The following is a 23,106-nucleotide window of genomic DNA, read 5'->3' on the forward strand; positions in this document are numbered from 1 at the left end:
ATTTTACTGGCACAGATAAATTCAGGGTTAAACTCTTTTCGTTACAAGACACGATTCTAATTAGTTGCATTTATTGTTTTAATTATATACTGTAATAGGAAATGTTACTTCTATGCGATGCATATATATATATATATATATATATATATATATATATATAGTGCTATGGAAGTCTTTAGAGTTAAAGGTTTGAAAGGAAACAGAACATAATTTATGTTCATTATGTTGTTCCTACTTAGCAACAAAATGCAGCCATATAAAGTTTGACTTTTTATTCTGTACATTTAAATGACTTTACATGCCAGTTTATAGGAATGTAATTAAACTTGTTTTATGTGATACATTTTGTGGTTTTGTACATGATCATCTTTTCTGACTTAGATGTTTTTTGGAGAGCCTTGAAAGAGTAACATCTTTAGATTTAGAAAAATGTCTGTTTTATAATCTAAAATGTTCATTAATTCCATTCAGTAATGGTCATATGTGAACCTTGAAAAAAGTAATTTAATCCTGAAAAAACCCTGGAAATTTATCAGTATAACCTGTTTTTTGAGAGACCAGGATCTCCATGCACATATTTATTGATTATTTAGTGCAGTTTATTCGAACCTTTTTGACAGCATGAGCCACTGGAATTTTTTTTATTGAAGCCGAGGGCCGCAGAAGAAAACTTCAAAGCAACGACTATAAAAAATTATTCACAATATTTTATCTGGTTAAGAAGATATACTAGATGGACTTTTTGTTACATAAATGTGCAAAAAAATTGCTTGAGTTCTGGCAGGCCATTTAAAATCTGCCTGCGGGCCGCAGGTTGGACAGCACTGATATTGTGTTATCATATGATCTGTTATGAGAAACCACCTGTCTTGAGAGACCATTATTTTTTGGCATGCAAGGTGGTCTTTCAAGACATGTTCTCTTGTATTTCAAAGCTTATCCAGCTGGCCAAAATACCAGATTCACACCATGCCTTTCTTTTTTGTTTGAAACACATTTCATTTTTGCCATGACATAACATGAAATTGATTTTCTAATGGGAATTTTACAGCAGTTTTGATCGGTCACCAGAAGGGTCCATTAGATATGTTCTCCCTCTTTTAGAACTTTATAGCAAGGATCAGCAATGCTAAAGTCTAGAACTGAACATTTTTGGGAAGAAATTTTCTCCTTCCATTTGAAAAAGAATTTTGTAAAAGCAGAGGAGAGGTTGATGGTAGTGCTTTGTACCTTTACATGAATTTTTGGCACAATTTTTGAAAAGTGGCCAGAATTAAACAATTGTACATTCTAGAAAGTATGACAGTCACTCATCAGTGCAGACAGGGTCCAAGAAAATTTCAAAATTGGATGGTAATCTAGTGGTTTTATTAGGGACAAAAATACTGGGATTCCAGATTAAATTCAGTAACCCAAAGTAGATACGAACGTGAACTCCCAAACATTTTTCTTTGTTAGCTTTTTTGCTTTTTAAATTAGACTTTTATTATATGCTCACTGTTAACTACTTTGTAAACAAACCACGTGTAGTAGACATTTTAGGTTTTGGTTGATTAAGTTTGTGAATGAACTAAAGCAGCTGTTTAATCCAGATGAAAGTATCGATGATAAAGTCAACAATGTGGATGTGTTTACTGAGCCAGAAATGAAACTTTTAAACAAGCAAACAAATGCACATGATATTCGCAATTGCATCAACAAACAAGAGAGACACGGCAATTGAAAATATCATTTTGATCATTGAAACTCTTATTTATGTGAATATTCATGTCTTTTTTAAAATAGACTGGTTCAGACTAGGACAAATGTTCTCAGCATTGAGGGCTATTGCATATATATCAGAGACAAACCATTTTGCAGATTGATCAGAATATTAGATTTGAGGAAAAAATGCAACTGAAGGTTTGGGTAGGAAATTAAGAGTCTCAGAGCCAGTCATCCAAGACGACAAGATAGTATTATTTCCTCTGGGTAAATGGAGTGTCACTCAACAGCTTCTTTTCAATTTTCCCTGTATAATTATTTTGATACAATGTTAGGCTAGCGATAGAAAACGCACTGTATGATACAGGACATAGCTGTGGTTCCTCCAACAGCGAGATGCAAGGGACAGGGCATACATGTTTTCCTTAGTTGGTAATAAATATATTTACATTAATTCATTTTCAATTTCCACAAAATGTACTTAGTTCTTTTAAGTCCGACCGACATGTCCTGCAACATCTGATACACACTGAAACTGTACTGAAATTTCGAGTAGCCTACATTTCCATATCAAATCCATTATCTTTACTGGATTGAATTGACCAGATAAACCAATTCATTGTATTCAGAATTGAGTTGGATCAAAATAGAAACAAAAGCCATGTGCATTCATTCACAATATGACTCAGCTGAAGATTTCAATTTTAAGTAGACCCTTTTTAAAAAAAACTAATGTAGAGTGCACAGCTAAGTTCAAAGGTTGCTGGGCTGGGCTGCGTGCACATGAATATTGTTATTATGTATTTGATGAACCTACGGTTTTGTATTTATTTTGGAATATAGCATAAATTCAGTTACTTTGTTTCTTGTGCATTTGTTAAAATTAAGCCTTTGGTAGAATAAGAAAATGAGTATATAATAAAAAGGTTACCACATCTGTATAGAAAAATATGAACTCATTTTCTCAGATGGACTGTTGTTGTTATAGGTTTTAACGCCATTTTTCAGCACAGGATAGGCTATACATGGCGGCCAGTATCAATGGTGGAGGAAGAACCCGGGAAAACCCCGGAAAGAACCACCAACCCACGAGAAGCTACTGGCAAGCTTTCTCACATGCCCACATTGGCCGAATCCAGGACTCGAACCCATGCAGACAGAGGTGTGATGGCAGTGATCTGTGATGGAGAGCGCTTTAGACCACTTGAGGCTCATCTCGGATGGATACTCCACTCCTACAACTTGTTCATATTTTCCCATACAAATGCAGTAATCTATAAATCTTCAGGATACAACTCCAGATTTGGAATTTTGTTCACTGATATTCTTTGCATTGTTCCAAGCAACAATGCAAGGCTTTGAACTGATAAATGTAATTTAGTTATCACCAAATTTCAGCTTGACCTAAATATTCACTCAGTTGCCAGAATCCAACATTTTTGTTGCCCTTGGGTTGTGAGCAAAACTACTATTAGGTTATGTAGGACATGTACTATTTTTGTCTTAACTTTGGGGAGAAAAACTATTAACATGTGTTTTATTAACAGTTTTGTTAGAGCTGGCTGAAAACAGTAGTGACATAAGCATATAAAATGTTTTAAAAATCTGATATAAACAAAATATACTGTACATTGTAAAGAATAGAACCGAAAACAGTTTTTTTATAATTCATATTGGTAAGATCTAATAGCATATTTTCAAGGGTGGCCTGTTCTTTAGAGTGGGCATAGTTTTTTGTTTCACACATCAGCACAGTCCAGGTTATTTCATACTAAAGCATTTGGAATTTAAAGGTTTGCTCAATGGCGTACTGTTTTAGCTGACCTGGGCTGAGCCAACGGTAGGACTTGAGATGACCTTTCATTTGATTTGGAGTAAAAACTCAGTCCTCATTATGGTTAGAAATTTAAGGGTCGGTGCAAATTGGGAAAGAAAATTTGTTTTATAGTGTTAAAGCCTTAGTTCTAATAGTGTTAAAGCTCCTTTTTATTCAGATTTTCAACATCATTATACAGATTTGCCATGTATACTCACATGTAAGTAGGGTCCAGTTGTGAACAACATCGACTCTGTTGGGAAAGGGAATTTTGATTCAGAGCAAGTGATTGTTTTAAAGCCATTTGCCCTGGGCCTGTGTCCAGAAAAATTGCTTTGAGCACTTTGACCGAGTCCGTTTAGACAAATCTTGAATGTGTGCTGATTTTTGTGAATCTGAATCATTCTATCAAGTCTTAAATTGATTGAGATAAGGGACCTCCTGTATCACATTTTTCCTTCTCTTAAGTGTTAGTGTCACAAAATGGCATTGATTGTCATGGGGAAGACGGGTCTTTGCTTTCAGAAATGAATCTTCCGGGTTTATTTGGCTCTTTTTAAGTTGTGAACTTTCGGGGATGGGTGAAGGTCACATAACCATGAAGATGGCGTTTCCAGCCGTTGATTGTATATAGTTCACATAACCATGAAGATGGCATTTCCAGCAGTTGATTCATTGACTGTTGTTAAATAGTACATCAACACATGAATGGCTATATCTTGTCAAGGCAGTTGATAAGCACCATGGCTTTAGATCTAACCTGGTCTGGACAAGATTTCAACCTTCTGTCCGTACTCTGGTTTGTTGTATCTTGAGCCACTGCGTTTACATTTTACATGATTTTGCTTGCTATTTTCAGACATCTGGATATATCACAGGGAAACGATGACACATTTAATGTACCGGTTCGATATTCTCATCCAGAGGCAGTTTTAGCAGAGCTTGTACAGAGTTTGCCACACTTAACCTCACTGGACATATCAGGGACAAACTTGGCAGGAATAAATCATACCGAACCAACGTCTCACCGATTGAAGCCAAAATCTTCAGGTTACATGGAGGAGGAGCCTGTGTAAGTGAATTTGTTTATTTCCCCATTTTTGTCTGCACTTTTTGCAAAAAATGACAGTTTAAGTGTATAGCAATGAAAACAGTGCAAAATGAATTATGTTTTTATGATGAAATATGAGATGAATAACTATAATTACTCTTTGTAGTATTGGCAGAGACAATTAACCCAAGCAACCATGTGACATATTATCAGTGATTATGGGGTGGTGGGTAGAAAATAAACATAAACAAGTTTCTTTCCTAAAAAATCTCTGTTTTTGAGTGTATGGTGTCAATTTTGTTCTGTTAAAATTGTGCACATTTTGATTTGTGTTTTGCAAGGAAAGTGGTTTTAGGTTCAGACATGTCAGTTTAATGACAACAGTTCTTTAGGTTCAGTGTGCCTAATAACAGATTGTTGTTATGTAGTCTGTAGATTTAGTGTGCTAATTTATTATTATCTTGTCTTTAGATTTAGTGTGCCAATTTATTGTTATCTAGTCTTTAGATTTAGTGTGCCAATTTATTATTATCTGGTCTTTAGATTTAGTGTGCCAATTTATTATTATCTAGTCTTTAGATTTAGTGTGCCAATATATTATTATCTAGTCTTTAGATTTAGTGTGCCAATTTATTATTAACAGTTGTTTTGATTCAGTGTGCCAATTAATTATTAACAGGATGTTATATTCAGCTGTGCCATGACAAAATTCTTTTGATTTATTGTGTCCATTTAATGATGACAAAAATCGTTAGAGTGGTTATTTCAATTTAATGCAGTTTTAATCATTAACCAGACATATACCTTTCCTGATTAAATATTTCAGATTAATTGACCAATCAGATAACAGATTTATTGAAATTTCTAGCAAGAAATCATTTGGATTCCTATTCATACTGAGATGCTTTTGGTCATGTCTTTGATAAAAAGAAGCTTTTTGCCATGTCCCTGATATAAAATGCTTTTTGCCATGCCCCTGATATCAAAATGCTTTTTGCCATGCCCCTGATATCAAGATGCTTTTTGCTATGCCCCTGATATCAAAATGCTTTTTGCCATGCCCCTGATATCAAAATGCTTTTTGCCATGCCCCTGATATCAAAATGCTTTTTGCCATGCCCCTGATATCATAATGCTTTTTGCCATGTCCCTGATATCATAATGCTTTTTATCATGTCCCTGATACCAAGATGCCTTTTGCCATGTATCTGTTTATGAAGATGACTTTTGCCCTGTCTCTGATATCAAGATACCTTCTAGTGTGTCCCTGATTTCAAAATGCTTTCTGTCATGTCCATGATGTCAAAATGTTTTCTGTCATGTCCCTCATATCAGGATGCCTTTTGCCATGTATCTAATATCTCGATGCCTTTTTGCCCTGCCTCTGATATCCAGATACCTTCAGCTGTGTCCCTGATATCAAGATGATTTTGCCATTCCCCTGATATCAAGTTGCCATTTGTCATGTCCCAGTTATCAAAATGCTGTTATGTTCCTAATATAAAGATGCATTTAATTATGTCTCTGATATCAAGATGCTTTTTGTGATGTCTCTGATATCAAGATGCTTTTTGTGATGTCTCTGATATCAAGATGCTTTATGTGATGTCTCTGATATCAAGAGGCTTTTTGTGATGTCTCTGATATGAAGATGATTTTTGTCATATACCTAATATCAAGATACTTTTTTCATGTCCCTGATATGAAGAGGCTTTTTGTTATGTCCACAATATCAAGATGCCTTTTCAACATGTCCTTGATATCAAGAGGATTTTTGTTGTGTCCTGTTAGTACAAAACAAGACATGGTCAATTTTTGATTACATTGGAGTAATCAGTGTAGTGGTAACCTTTTAAGATTTTCATAAGATTTTAGCAATGCTCTGATCATCACCTCAACATATTTCTGTAAAAAGTTGTTTTAATGAGTTATTTAAAGTTAGCATTGGATGTGCTTGACACATTTCTCTTATGACTGGTATGCAGTTTTATCTTTCCAGCAGCAGTAGAGATAGTAAAACATGATAGGTTTCACTTGTGTGGTGCCAGTGGTGTGAACAAAGTTTTTTTTGTTTTTTTTTGTTTCTTTGTTTGATAGTTGCACAACATACATCCTAGAGTTGCATTTAGATGAGACAGTCTGTTTCGTAGAACATTTTCCATATATTATTTTAATATAATTTTTATAATTTATTAGGAATTTCCACAGTTTAGTCATTTGTACACATAAACATTTTTATAATTTTCAGGTCCTTTTCTATCAGAGGATTGAAAGGTCGACAGTTTGACTTTTTAGGTCTGTTGGATTGTACAGGAGATGCTTGCTACAGGCAGGGAATTCCAGCTAAACAGGTAAATTTTCTCCCTTTTATACTTTAACTTTGCAGCATTATTGTCTAATTTACATTAGTAGATGGTTGAATCCCCTGTACAGTATAAAACAATGAACAAGTTATTGAGATATTAAGTTGGAAAGATGGAGGATTGATTATAAACCAATTACTGATGCCTTTCACTACCTGAATTCTTATTCGTTTACATTTGTCTTTAGTTAATTTTGAAAACTGTTATAAAAGACAAAAAAGGAAAGCTTTATATTTTTACCAAACTTTTCTGTGCCATTAAACAATCTTTTCCCAGCTCTAACATATGTCTGTAGTCCAACAGACAGCTGTAAATTTAGTTGGCCCATAGTCCTTCAAATATTTAATGTGGATTGTTGGTTGGTATAGTGTACAATCTTGAGTGCAAAATGAAAAGAATCCCATTGTAGGTCAGGGCTCTTCCAGTAAAACATATACCCCCCAATGTAAAGCATATACCCCCTAATGGGAAGGCACTTTCAAATTCAACCAACCCACAACAGAAGCAATTTTAAAAAAGTAGGTCAGGGCTGTTCCAGTAAAACATACACACCCAGGAGGAAGGCAATTTCAAATTCAACCAACCCACAACAGAAACAATTTTAAAAGAGTAGGTCAGGGCTGCTCCAGTAAAACATATACCCCCCAGGGGCGAAGGCATTTCAAATTCAACCAACCCACAACAGAAGCAATTTTAAAAAAGTAGGTCAGGGCTGTTCCAGTAAAACATATACTCCCCAATGGGAAGGCACTTTCAAATTCAACCAACCCACAACAGAAGCAGTTTTAAAAAAGCAGGTCAGGTCTGTTCCAGTAAAATATATACCCCCAATGGGAAGGCACTTTCAAATTCAACCAACCCACAACAGAAGGCATTCATGTGAGAAAGTTTCCATTTGTATTCATGTGAGAAAGTTACCATTTGCATTCGTGTGAGAAAGTTACCATTTGTATTCATGTGAGAAAGTTTCCATTTGTATTCATGTGAGAAAGTTTCCATTTGTATTCATGTGAGAAAGTTACCATTTGCATACGTGTGAGAAAGTTACCATTTGTATTCATGTGAGAAAGTTACCATTTGCATTCGTGTGAGAAAGTTACCATTTGTATTCATGTGAGAAAGTTACCATTTGCATTCATGTGCATCATTTCATTTGCATCATAATTGGAGACAAGTTTGTATCAAGTAAGCAGTTTAATTAAATTTATCAAACACTTAATGGCAAGAGTAAGTTTTGAAAATGAAATTTAATTTAAGATTACAAATTTTGACAAACAGAAAATACAAATGAACACTGTACTATTATAGCATTCGTGTATGATGAAGTACAAGGGACATAATGATATGTATGCCATCATTTTGAGTTTATTCATTGAGCATAATATGGCATCCTCACTGCCGTTATGTGATGGCTGACCTAGGTTCATGCTATTTGCAAACTAGATAGGACACATGCCTTGCAAGATCAATCAGTATAGTTTCAATTCAATAAAATTGACAGATAACAGGTGAAGCCAATGAGGCACAGATTCTCTTGTCCATACATCGCTATAGAGACAAGCCACACCTCCTGACAAGAGGGCTCAACAACCTGTTTCAATGGTTTCGCAACCCTCCACCCAACATCACTGACCATTGCTGCGCTCTAGAGGTGAGTCTTGTCAGTTTTTTATTTTCTAATTTGTTCTGTGCTTTGCTTGTTTCATATTATACAGCATTAAAGTAAGAAGTATGTTTAGCAATTCATACTATTGTGATATAAATGTTTCCTACTCAAATTAATCATTTTTTTTGCTTTGATCCTAATAACATGCACTCATGCATTTCGTTTTCATCTGGGATTTATAATAGAGAGGGTTTTGAAGAAAAACAGGCTGCTGCAGTTATTAAGTATTATGTCAAATATAGTACTGTACATTCACATTAGGCAAAAAAAGATGTGTCTTTGGTTGGCTGACTGTACATGTGTTATGTTTCTGACCTTAGCACTGCCCCCCCTCCCCCCGGTACAAAATATATACAAATCATTATTATTATAAATATACAAGATAGAACAAAAAGTGCTATCCCTGGATTCTATAGGAGAATGCTTGATAATGGTAGGCAGAATTAATATTTAATACAAATAATACTATCATATATGTCTGGTGTATATTTAAAATTCTTTATAATTAATCTTATATACTTTGATTTCTTTGATAGGATTCCGAAATGACTGTGTTAGATGAGAATTAATTAATCGGTCATCATGCGAGTGTGTCTGCTACACATGAGTGCATATACCACCGGTTAAGTAGCAAAGAGAAAGAAGAGAAGAAAAAATTCTGAAACAGATTTAAGCATCTAATTGAGCCAGTTTAGCCCAGTAATTGAAGCATTTAGTACACTATATATATACTAAAAGGGTTCATACAGACTTTTGAAGGTCTTTGACAGTCTGGGAAATATGATGTAGCATTTTCAAGGCCTTGAAAGTTTGGGAAAATTGAGCAGATTACCCTGATGTCTTTGAACGTCTCTGAAAATTGTAGAAAAAACCACAACATTTTAATTTCTTGCCAAAATCAAAAAACATTGTCCAAGATTTTTAGATTGGATGTATTCAAATTTTCCTGGTTTCTTTCTTTTGGTGACTCAGTCAGTTTTCATTTTGTCATTAAACAATATTACAGAATTTTGCATTCATTGTTTTCTAATGTAATATAAACTTTATACAAAATGTTAGCAAAAATAGGTCATGGAAATCTATGTTTGTCATCTTCGAAAGTTTGCAGTAGGAAATGCAACATGTTCACAACATCGCATTTTGTTGGAGGGAATGCACATATTGTAAAGCTGAATGTTTTTCACACAAATGAAATTTTCTTGCTAAACTGTACTTTAAAATGTCGTAATGTCAAATATTTCTATGTACTAATGTCTTGCCTTTGATTTGAATTATAGGGAATACTGAATGGCATGAAACTAAACAAGCATGACAAACATGTACAGATATCCGGAAGGTTAGTGTCACAGTTTTCTGATCAAAACAGTATTATTGTTTTTATTGTTTTTATTGTTTTTTCAGTTTTTATTCCATGATATGCTTATGCCTTTTTGTAAACACTTCACCCATTTTTACAAAATTTTAGCAATTATTCATTAGGATACACTTTTCTAATAATTTTTGTGGATGAAATACCATATTATTATTATTATTATTATTATTATTGTTATTATTATTATTGTTATTATTATTATTATTAACCCATTGTTGATAATAGGTCCATGAACTAAAAAGTAAAGATTGTCATGTTTTCATGTATGAAGCTCTTTTAAATTTTAAGCCTAATTATCTGTAAAAAAAAATTACAACCCTTCACCCACCCACTACTTGCTTGTTTTAGGGGAAATGCTATATTGCATCATTCCATAACTTGATTTCCATACTGTCTTACCATTATCACATATTTTATTTTTTCCAGAGAAATAAAAAATGACAGTAATTTTTAGGTACCACAAATCTGAGACTTTTTGTATGATCCATCTGAATAAACACAGTGGTAGGGTGAAATTGGGCAACTGAAATGTAAAAACTGTGTCAGTAGGGAAAGAAAGGATAATGGTGAATAGTTTTAAAAGCATGTCAAGACAGGAAATTTTTTATCATGTGGTTGTAGCTGTATTAAGATGTAGCTGGCCCAGCCTGGTGTGGGGAAGACTCAAACCCACTTCCTTCTCATCACAAATATGGCACACTAACCAATGAGCCTTGCTACCTTCCATTAAGCATAATAAGTATATTAAACAAAATTCTCAGATCGTTTACAACAATATTCATCATACATATAAAGCTTATTAGACAAAATTCTCAAATCCTCTCCAGTATTTTTCATGATACATTTAAAGCTTATTTGACAGAAATGCTCAAATCCTACAGAAATTATTATGATACATTTAAAATTTATTAGTCAAAATTCTCAAATCCTCTCCAGCATTTTTCATGATACATTTAAAGCTTATTTGACAGAAATGCTCAAATCCTACAGAAATATTTATGATACATTTAAAAATTATTAGTCAAAATGCCAAATCCTGCAGAAACATTTATGATACATTTAAAATTTATTTGTCAAAATGCTCAAATCCTTTACAGCATTATTTGTGATAATGTAAAACTAGTTAGACACAATTCTCAGATCCTTTACAGAAATATTTGTGAGATTATAAAACTTATTAGACAAAATGCTCAAATCTTCTCCAGCATTTTTCAAGACATGAGTGCAAATCCTTCTGCATTTTTCATGATACATAATTATTTCTTTCAGTGCGTCTCTGTTCTACATGATACATAATTATTTCTTTCAGTGCATCTTTGTTCTACATGATACATAATTATTTCTTTCAGTGCATCTCTGTTCTACATGATACATAATTATTTCTTTCAGTGCATCTCTGTTCTACATGATACATAATTATTTCTTTCAGTGCATCTCTGTTCTACATGATACATAATTATTTCTTTCAGTGCATCTCTGTTCTACATGATACATAATTATTTCTTTCAGTGCGTCTCTGTTCTACATGATACATAATTATTTCTTTCAGTGCATCTTTGTTCTACATGATACATAATTATTTCTTTCAGTGCGTCTCTGTTCTACATGATACATAATTATTTCTTTCAGTGCATCTTTGTTCTACATGATACATAATTATTTCTTTCAGTGCATCTTTGTTCTACATGATACATAATTATTTCTTTCAGTGCATCTCTGTTCTACATGATACATAATTGTTTCTTTCAGTGCATCTTTGTTCTACATGATACATAATTATTTCTTTCAGTGCATCTTTGTTCTACATGATACATAATTATTTCTTTCAGTGCATCTTTGTTCTACATGATACATAATTATTTCTTTCAGTGCATCTCTGTTCTACATGATACATAATTATTTCTTTCAGTGCATCTTTGTTCTACATGATACCTAATTATTTCTTTCAGTGCATCTTTGTTCTACATGATACATAATTATTTCTTTCAGTGCATCCCTGTTCTACATTGCCAAAGGTCCTCATAAGGATAGCATAACATCACAGCAGAAAAGGTAAGAAACTGTTTTGGTATGATGTGAATGAATTATATAAACAGTGTAATAAAATACATCTATAAATGAATTATGATAAAATGTAATAAAATTTATATTTTTTGGTACGCATGAATGATAATAAAATGTAATAAAATATATGTATTGTATAGCATGAATGAAATATGCTAAAATGTAATATATTGTATATAATGGAATTATACTAAAATGTTTATATATATATATGTATGGTGTAGGGTATATTATGAATGTCATGACCATTGGCCCATAGTATCTATGTAGTATCTATGCATGGTGCTAGTTTATTATAGGGTAGGGTATATTATGAATGTCATGACCATTGGCCCATAGTAGCTATGTATGGTGTTAGTTTATTATAGGGTATATTATGAATGTCATGACCATTGGCCCATAGTATCTATGTATGGTGCTAGTTTGTTATAGTGTAGGGTATATTATGAATATCATGACCATTGGCCCATAGTATCTATGTATGGTGTTAGTTTATTATAGGGTATGGTATGATATGAATGTCATGACCATTGGCCCATAGTATCTATGTATGGTGCTAGTTTATTATAGTGTAGGGTATATTATGAATGTCATGACCATTGTCCCATAGCATCTATGTATGGTGTTAGTTTATTATAGGGTATGGTATGATATGAATGTCATGACCATTGGCCCATAGTATCTATGTAGTATCTATGTATGGTGCTAGTTTATTATAGGGTAGGGTATATTATGAATGTCATGACCATTGGCCCATAGTAGCTATGTATGGTGTTAGTTTATTATAGGGTATGGTATATTATGAATGTCATGACCATTGGCCCATAGTATCTATGTATGGTGCTAGTTTGTTATAGTGTAGGGTATATTATGAATGTCATGACCATTGACCCATAGTATCTATGCATGGTGCTAGTTTGTTATAGTTTAGGGTATATTATGAATGTCATGACCTTTGGCACATAGTATCTATGTATGGTGTTAGTTTATTATAGGGTATGGTATATTATGAATGTCATGACCATTGGCCCATAGTAGCTATGTATGGTGTTAGTTTATTATAGGGTATGGTATATTATGAATGTCATGACCATTGGCCCATAGTATCTATGTATGGTGTTAGTTTATTATAGGGTATGGTATATTATGAATGTCATGACCATTGGCCCATAGTAGCTATGTATGGCATTAGTTTATTATAGGGTATGGTATATTATGAATGTCATGACCTTTGGCCCATAGTATCTATGTATGGTGTTAGTTTATTATAGGGTATGGTATGTTATGAATATCATGACCATTGACCCATAGTATCTATGTATGGTGCTAGTTTGTTATAGTGTAGGGTATATTATGAATGTCATGACCATTGACCCATAGTATCTATGTATGGCGTTAGTTTATTATAGGGTAGGGTATATTATGAATGTCATGACCATTGGCCCATAGTAGCTATGCATGGTGTTATTTTATTATAGGGTATGGTATATTATGAATGTCATGACCATTGGCCCATAGTAGCTATGCATGGTGTTATTTTATTATAGGGTATGGTGTGTTATGAATGTCATGACCATTGGCCCATAGTAGCTATGTATGGTGCTAGTTTGTTATAGTGTAGGGTATATTATGAATGTCATGACCTTTGGCGCATAGTATCTATGTATGGCGTTAGTTTATTATAGGGTAGGGTATATTACGAATGTCATGACCATTGGCCCATAGTAGCTATGTATGGTGTTGGTTTGTTATAGTGTACGGTATGTTATGAATGTCATGACCATTGGCCCATAGTATCTATATATGGTGGTAGTTTGTTATTATGTGTGGTATATTTTGAATGTCATGACCATTGGTCCATAGTATCTATGTATGGTGTTAGTTTGTTATTGTGTACGGTATATTATGAATGTCATGACCATTGGCCCATAGTAGCTATGCATGGTGTTAGTTTATTATATTATAAGATTGTGAATGTCCTGAGCCTCATGTACCCTTGGCTAATAGTATCTGTGTATAGGGCTAGTGTACCATAATGTTTGAAATATTGCAAATGTCTTGAGTTTTGGATACTCATGGCCAACTGTATCCATGTATGGCGTGTCCATCTGTGAATGACCTATTGTGTATTAAGGCAAAACAGTATAGACGTGATTTACTAGACATATGCAATGGTAGATATAGATCTCTGTGCCATTATCAACTGCCAGCATGTTATAAAAGTATATTATTAAATTAATAATCATTTAGAGTGTCTCCCATTGTTTTTATAGGAGGATGATAGACTGTTTATTGGATGCCATGGAGAGACACAACACAGAGACAACAGTAAGATCATGATCCTTCTGCCAGTCTTCCTCCCTCTCTCTGTGTCTCTCAGTCTGTATTTCTCTGTCAGTCTTCCTCCCTCTCTCTGTCTCTCAGTCTGTATTTCTCTGTCAGTCTTCCTCCTCTCTCTGTGTCTCTCAGTCTGTATTTCTCTGTCAGCCTTCCTCCCTCTCTCTCTATGTCTCTCAGTCTGTATTTCTCTGTCAGCCTTCCTCCCTCTCTCTCTATGTCTCTCAGTCTGTATTTCTCTGTCAGTCTTCCTCCCTCTCTCTCTGTGTCTCTCAGTCTGTATTTCTCTGTCAGTCTTCCTCCCTCTCTCTGTGTCTCTCAGTCTGTATTTCTCTGTCAGTCTTCCTCCCTCTCTCTCTGTGTCTCTCAGTCTGTATTTCTCTGTCAGTCTTCCTCCCTCTCTCTGTCTCTCAGTCTGTATTTCTCTGTCAGTCTTCCTCCCTCTCTCTATGTGTCTCTCAGTCTGTATTTCTCTGTCAGCCTTCCTCCCTCTCTCTGTGTCTCTCAGTCTGTATTTCTCTGTCAGCCTTCCTCCCTCTCTCTGTGTCTCTCAGTCTGTATTTCTCTGTCAGTCTTCCTCCCTTTCTCTCTGTGTCTCTCAGTCTGTATTTCTCTGTCAGCCTTCCTCCCTCTCTCTCTGTGTCTCTCAGTCTGTATTTCTCTGTCAGTCTTCCTCCCTCTCTCTATGTGTCTCTCAGTCTGTATTTCTCTGTCAGTCTTCCTCCCTCTCTCTCTGTGTCTCTCAGTCTGTATTTCTCTGTCAGCCTTCCTCCCTCTCTCTGTGTCTCTCAGTCTGTATTTCTCTGTCAGTCTTCCTCCCTCTCTCTCTGTGTCTCTCAGTCTGTATTTCTCTGTCAGTCTTCCTCCCTCTCTCTCTGTGTCTCTCAGTCTGTATTTCTCTGTCAGCCTTCCTCCCTCTCTCTGTGTCTCTCAGTCTGTATTTCTCTGTCAGTCTTCCTCCCTCTCTCTCTGTGTCTCTCAGTCTGTATTTCTCTGTCAGCCTTCCTCCTTCTCTCTGTGTCTCTCAGTCTGTATTTCTCTGTCAGTCTTCCTCCCTCTCTCTCTGTGTCTCTCAGTCTGTATTTCTCTGTCAGATGCAATACCAGGTCACATTGCATTAGGATAACCTTCTTTGTTATCTCCAAATCCAGCTCTGGAAAGATGGAAAATCCTCTTTATTTCAGTATATTATATAAAGAAAAGTAACTCTTACAGTTTAACTCCCCTTCCTTCCCACTAGGTGGTTTCCATTATACCTAGTTTAAACCAGACATTATGGGTTGTCCAGACATTATGGGTTGTCCAGATATTATGGGTTGCCTTTCATCTGTAATATTAGCACAATTATTGTAGCCATGTAAAAAGGTACTTATTTAAGGTCCCTTTCATCAAAGCAATGTGAACAGAATTTTTACAGTATTAAAAAAATTTGAAGCATTTTTATGTAAGTTGGATTGCTCTTTTGTGTTTGTAAACAGGGTAACTTACATGTTCGCTTGTCTTTCAGATGATGAGAAATGGATGCCTCACTCTGTGCCATGCTGAAATACCCAAAGACGTGGTATGTAAATCCTTTTTTAAAAAAGTCAATTTGACATAAGCATCTTGATAATAAATCATTATGTATCATATAAGAAACCAAACAAATGTACCAAGACAGCATGTTTGGAAGAAGAAGTTGCTTTATATGCTATTACTGCCTCCCACACAAGAACAGCTGATATTGTTTAAGAATGATCTTGATAGGCCCTCAGATATGAATTCAAAACACTGGAGAAATATTCAAATATGCAATCAAAAACTGCTACAGAAATGTCTTAAGAAACCTTCCTGCTGATTTAAATTATTTGACTGATTGTTCTTTTAGTTTGCTATTGGCAGGAACCAAGTCGGTGATTTCAGGCCCACTTGAGCCTTTTCTTTCCCTCTTGTTTTCAAGTCAAGATTGCAGGGTCCAATTTTCATCAGACAAATCATTTGTTTCATTTGGGCTAGTCACCTCACTTCATTCTTGGGCTTAGAGATAAAAGGTATTTGGATGTATGGTGGTATGTTTTGGTTTCCTTATGATAAGTTAACTTTCTGTAAATTCCCAATTTTGATCAATGTCATAGTTGCATTAAAGTTGAGGAAGGGTAGCTTCCTATTGAATTTGTGACCAACATATCAAAAATCAAGATGACTGGATATGAATTTGCAAAATCATGTTAATTAGACATAATTCTGATTATTTAAAATGAAGATTTTTTTTTTTTAGGGTTGGGGCTGTATACTGAATTCATTGTCTAGTCCATTCATTTTACTTTGTTAACTTAATGTCAACGGAACCCATTGAAACATGTGCATGAAACTTGCTAGCTTCTGTATCATGATGTATCCTGTAGAGATGGACTCTTATCAGCATCTTACAAGCTTTGTGTGTCCATCAAACTCTTCTTAACTTAATGTCTTGTGAACCATTTGAGATATCTTCACGAAACATGGATATACATTATACCCTGTTAAAATTTATCTGATCAGCAATTTAAGAGTTGTGGCCATTTTATTACAGATTGTTTACATCTTTGATATTCTTCTTTGTTAAATATCCCCAGAACCCTTTGAGATGACTTCATGAAACTTGCTATACTCATTCATCATGACTCAGCAGTGTGTCTTGTGAAAGAATGGGCTCTGTTTCGTCAGTATTTTAAAAATTGTAATTATCTTTTGTTTAGAACATTATATGATTCTCAACCATACTCTTGACATTTCCTATCATCCAAACCATTTGAGACATATTCATGAAACACAGTCTGCATTTTTCAGTATGAGCTTTTTCAGATTATTACTTTTAGGTAAATCATTAAAGTGCTTGCTTACTGACAGACCTAGTTTAAAATTTGTAATAGGCATGGTTGTAGTGGCTATTTTGGGATTATGCTACAGCGGAACAGGTGAAATGAGACTTATCTGGAAATATTATTTTTTCTGTTGTACCATTTAATGAAACAAAACTACTTCCTGCTGAAGCTTGATACCATCTTGCTCATTTATGTATGAGACACCACCTGTAGTTGATCACTCATCAAAATGAATGTCAGATGTTCTAAAGAACCAATTACATGTGGAGTACTACAGGGATCAATCCTGGGTCCACTTCTCTAAGTTTCATAAATGATGAAAATAGACAACTGTATTTCATCTGCCAAGTTCTATGCAGATGACACCACTCAGATTTCAAACAGCAAAAATCAGACTTTGTGGTTTCTCATAAGATAGTCTTACTTGAATAGATTCATGGTTTAAGAAAAATTACAAAAAAGTAAACTTAGAAAATGAAAGCTTTCATATTACTAACTTACAAAATATTGACAAAAGACTTGGAGTAATGGTTGACAACACTTTGTAGTGGAATGAACATATTCAAGTCATGTGTCATAAAGTCAATTCATATATGTGGTTTTATAACAATATAAGGCCATATTTATTAAACAAACATTGGTTCATATACTTCAAGAGCTATATACAACCATACTCTAATGCTATTTGGGGATACACTTTTGACAAGAATATTTGCAAATTATTCTGCTTGGAAAAGTAAGCTTGCAGACTCATCTTAGATAATGATTTAAACATTCCAGATGATATTAAACTGTTATCAGTAATTGAATGATTATTTTTGAGAAAGGCTAGACTTACGCACAAATGTTCAAACAATAAGAACCTGTTATATCACAATGAACTATTTCATGCTTGAAAACAAGGCAACAATCGCAATTTAAGACCAATTTCAGCTAACCACCTTTCCATTCAAGAACCAAGTAAAGAACTCTTTAAGAAAAGTTTTCAATATTTGGGGTCACTAATTTGGAACATAATCTGAAAGGAAATTAGAGAAAGTGTAAATATAGATGCATTTAATTATAATCTGATTTAGTGAATGAATAGTGGAACCTGTTTGATTTCACAAAATACGTTACAACTTAAATTATAAATTCTCAAACCTTCCAATATGTTGTCTTACAATCTTTTGTACTGTATGAACACAATGCTCCTAAGTGAAGCATGTTTTAAAAAAATCTGTTTATTTTGTCTATATATGCATACAGCTTCCTCTTAATGTTTTTTATTAGTATTTTTTATTTTTTTTATTTTTTGGAATTATTGTGTGTACAACTATGTACATGTACTCTGTATCTATGTAGGAAGAGGACCACAGGGTGATTAGCTAAATGCAAATAATTGTGTCACACTTTTTAAATAAACTTAATGTCATCAATATTATTATTATTAATATTATTACTATTATTATTATTTTTAATATTATTATTATTATTATTGAAACATTCAAGTACTACCTGAGTACTGGAAAGAATGAGATAATCATTGGCATGAAAGGCTGTGCTATGATTGTGTTTCTTTTCAGTTACATTTGCATTGACTGTTTTCTGCCACATACATAGCCATACTTTCTGCTACATCATTGCCATTGGCTGTATTTTCTGTTTCAGCCATTACCATTGGCTGTTTTCTGCTACTTTCTTTGCCACTGGCTATGTTTTTTCCCACAGTCATTGCCATTTACTATGCACACATCACTTACATTTATTCTGTCATCATTTTAAATGTCAGTTATATGTACATTGAACTTTGTAACATGTAATAATGTTCTGAGTGAAGAATTTGAAGTGAAACTTTATTTATTTATTATTATTACCTTAAACCAGTGAAGGAAGCAGAAATTACACTAACTATGTACATGTCTTGTTTTGATTTTAGATGTACTGTTATGACCGCTTAGTTAAAGTCCTGGTCAATATGTTAAAGGTGGAAATGAGGCAGGAATATGGAGATGATTTTATCCCACGTATTGGGATCTTTCTGCTCAACTCATTGGCCTGTCAGGTGGATGGCAAGCACAAAGAGGCAGTGGGCAACCTAGGAGTTGTTGAGGTTAGTAAGTCACATAGAGGCAGTAGGCAACCTAGGGGTTGTTGAGGCTAGTAAATCACAAAGGGGTGGGCAACAAAGGAGTTGTTGAGGTTAGTAATTCATGAAGACGCAGTGGACAACCTGGGAGTTGCTGAGGTAAGTACATCACACAGTGGCTGTGATAAAGTACATAAAGACTGTGGAGAGTCTGGGTGTTGTTGAGGTTAGTAAATCACAAAGGGCTGTGGACAGTTAGGGTGTTGTTGAGGTTAGTAAATCACATAACAGCTATGGATAGTCTGGGTGTTGTTGAGGATATTATATCACAGAGAGGCTATGGACAGTCTGGGTGTTGTTGAGGTTAGTAAATCACAAAGGGCTGTGGACAGTTAGGGTGTTGTTGAGGTTAGTAAATCACATAACGGCTGTGGATAGTCTGGGTGTTGTTGAGGATATTATATCACATAGAGGCTATGGACAGTCTGGGTGTTGTTGAGGTTAGTAAATCACAAAGGGCTGTGGACAGTTAGGGTATTGTTGAGGTTATTAGGATATTATATCACATAGAGGCTATGGACAGTTAGGGTGTTGTTGAGTTTATTATGTCACAAAGGGCTGTTGACAGTCAGGGTGTTGTTGAGGTTATTATGTCACAAAGGGCTGTGGACAGTTAGGGTGTTGTTGAGGTTGGTAAATCATAAAGAGACTTGGAATAACTTAAGAGTAGTTGAGATAGAATGTGTATAAAGAGTCATTTCATTAGGCAGCCAGGGAGCTTTTGAGGTATCTATTTGGTCGCTTGTAGTATTAAGAGTTGAAAATGGTTTAATGAACAGGCTTTTCCATTGGTTGGATGGACCTGAGGAAAAGTAAATGGTGATGATGTTGTTGATAGTGACTGCTCTATGTATGCAAATTAAACATTTGCCTCAGGAGGAATGGATTATTTAGATAAAGGCGCATCATGTGAATTAAAGTGTAAACATTTCTTCTCTTCACTTTAATTAGCATATTACAGTCACACTTTTAGTGTAACTCAAAGATGTCCATATATCAAATTTGAAAGTGAGGCAGAAATTATTAGATGAGAGGGTTGAAGCAGTTTCTTTGGTAACAGGTGGGAAATGTAGTTATATTGTTGCAACAGAAAGGAGTCACCATTGTTCAGCATGATGGGTTCAGTTAGATATCTTTATCTATTTCATTTCCCTGTGAATTAATGCTATTTATGAAGTTAAAAAAAAGGTTCATCCTTTTGGAGAGATATATGAAGCAAAGTTTTTGTTGTAAACAGTAACCTTCTTAGGCTTCTTTCATTCTATCTCACACAGGCTGACTATCATTTGATCTCAGGGAGTTGAGCAATATGTTAATCCAGATATTGTTTGAAATGTGACCTTTCCAAGCTTAATTATACAGGTTGGCAGAACAAAAAGTCATTACTTTCACAGTGATATGTAAGATGTCAGTAGTAAGAATAGTTTTTCATTATGGTGTGTAAAAGAAACTAAGATTACTGTTCCTTTATTTAAAAGTCAGTGATGAGTAACTTTATCGGCTGGATTAAAATGATGTAGTAATCTTTTGTCTTACATAACTTTGTGAGAAAAGCTTATGCATGTATTTTATGATTTTGTTGAATAGAGCACTAAATATGTTGATATCATCATTATCATCATCTTTGTTATGTTGATATCATTATCATCACCAAAATGTAATAATGATAATGATGCAAGGTATTTGTTTAAAAAACCAAGTTTAAAGGTGAACCTGCATACAGAGGTCACGCATGTACAAAATACCATAAGTTTTTGAGGTTAGATAGATTATATACAAACATAACAAAAAAATAAATGAAATGGTAAGAAGGAAATGGTAAAATATTATGTGGTTCAGTTTTGTCAGCTGAAGACTTCCTGGTTCATTTCAGATGATGTGTAAGATAATCAAACACAAGTTGACCTTAGCAGAATGTGATGAAGTTCTAGAGGTTGCATGGAGCACTCTTTGGAACGTTACAGGTAATTATTTGTGTGTTCACTGAAAGCTGCTCAAATCCAGAAACTTTTGTTTTTCTTTTTGTATTGATTACTTTATGTACTTACTGTACCATTTTGTATTGATTACTGTATGTACTTGCTGTACCATTTTGTATTGATTACTGTCTGTACTTGCTGTACCATTTTGTATTGATTACTGTATGTACTTGCTGTACCATTTTGTATTGATTACTGTATGTACTTACTGTACCATTTTGTATTGATTACTTTATGTACTTGCTGTACCATTTTGTATTGATTACTTTATGTACTTACTGTACCATTTTGTATTGATTACTGTATGTACTTGCTGTACCATTTTGTATTGATTACTTTATGTACTTGCATACAAGTCAGGTCAAACTGCAAACAATATAGACCCAGATTTATTGTCACATTGCACTGTCAGATCAGTGTCTCTGCAGATCATTATCATCAGTCATTAAAGCAAAGCACATAGACCAGTGTAATTCCCAGGGGTGTAAAGAAAAACATTGGTGTCAGAAGTGGGGGTCAAATAAAAAATGTGGGGATAAAAAACATACTGACAAATTTTCATCTGACTTGTACTTTTTCAGTTTGAAATAGGATATTGCAACTTGCACAACATTCTCTCTCTCTCTAACATACAAATAAACCAGCATGCTCAAATAACAAATAAATGCATTGTCCATTCAAAGAATAATTTTATTAGTTCATTTTTCTTTTAAAGTCATACTTTTAACAGTCTCCTTATAATCTTTTAGAAGCAATATTATAGACCAACACATAACATATAAGCCAATACAAAAAGCCAAATGAACCTTTTTGACCAAATTGCATTAATTTACTGCCTGTCATAAAATGTGTACTATCATTGGTTTCATTGTACTTCGTCCTAGAACAAATTTATCCAAAAATCAAGGAGGCTAATGATTCATCTTGTTTCTAATAAGTTACACTTGAACTTTAAGATCTTTCTTTTATTGCAGCAGAGTTAAAAACCAACAAAATCTGAATGACCTCCTGACTTTGTAATCCAAAAAACGCATTTGTCTTGGCAAGTTTACTGATTTCTTTGTTGTGAAAGAATGTCATGGGTTATAATGTTTTCTCCAGATATCTTGTGGCAAACGAGAGCAGATTTTTTAAAATTCTTAAACTCAGTCACGAAAGGATTATTCACTTTTGCAGTCTTTGCAATCTTGTGATCAGAAGTCACACCGGTTATCCTAATGGATGTGCTGTATTCCAGTCAAGGGAATTATTTTCTCCATATAAAGTTAGGTCCACAGTTACTCTTTTGGGTTTTGCTACTTTCACTTTCTTTGCTAATGATTCTTAGTGCACTATGTTTCATCTGGAGATCACTTTCTAGTGCAACAAGCATTGAAGTTAAACATCTAGATGACTTATTGCTGAGCTCGATGGAAATCGTGTGAGAGCATGTGAGATATGGGAAGCTACTCCGTCATAATATTGCCTATGGTAGTCTGGTTCCTTATTTTCTATCTTCTTGCTTTGCACTCTTCTATCTGAATAGAGGAGCTCAAAGCGGGGAACCAGTCAATGCCCATGCTCGAAGTATACATGATGCCATCCCTCATCCAATGCATTGGATATTAAATAAATCCTGATCACATTATGCGAATCCTTTGCATTAAAAGAAACCCACGGCAACAAAATGTATGTGTGTCATTTTCCTCCAGCATGCATCCCTGACTCACAAATGTGTGTAAAGGGAAACACTGACATAGACCCATATATGTCAGCACACATGTAGCATGATGTCCCACCCAGT

General features: G+C 34.4%; 1 protein-coding gene across 1 annotated transcript in view; it reads left to right on the plus strand.

Moving 5' to 3' along the window:
* The window catches only part of LOC149780428 (protein zer-1 homolog), a 48,739-nt gene that overhangs the window by 12,054 nt on the left and 13,579 nt on the right, over positions 1-23,106 (plus strand). The window contains exons 3-11 of the mRNA XM_089937354.1: positions 4,380-4,592; positions 6,820-6,922; positions 8,436-8,585; positions 9,878-9,936; positions 11,962-12,024; positions 14,310-14,364; positions 15,881-15,934; positions 19,135-19,308; positions 21,218-21,308. Coding sequence (XP_089793480.1) covers positions 4,380-4,592; positions 6,820-6,922; positions 8,436-8,585; positions 9,878-9,936; positions 11,962-12,024; positions 14,310-14,364; positions 15,881-15,934; positions 19,135-19,308; positions 21,218-21,308 — 962 coding nt within the window. The remainder of the gene's footprint in view (positions 1-4,379; positions 4,593-6,819; positions 6,923-8,435; positions 8,586-9,877; positions 9,937-11,961; positions 12,025-14,309; positions 14,365-15,880; positions 15,935-19,134; positions 19,309-21,217; positions 21,309-23,106) is intronic.

This window comes from Sinohyriopsis cumingii, chromosome 16 (assembly GCF_028554795.1).
Source record: "Sinohyriopsis cumingii isolate HCF-2022 chromosome 16, ASM2855479v2, whole genome shotgun sequence".
In the NCBI taxonomy this organism is placed as follows: Eukaryota; Metazoa; Mollusca; class Bivalvia; order Unionida; family Unionidae; genus Sinohyriopsis; species Sinohyriopsis cumingii.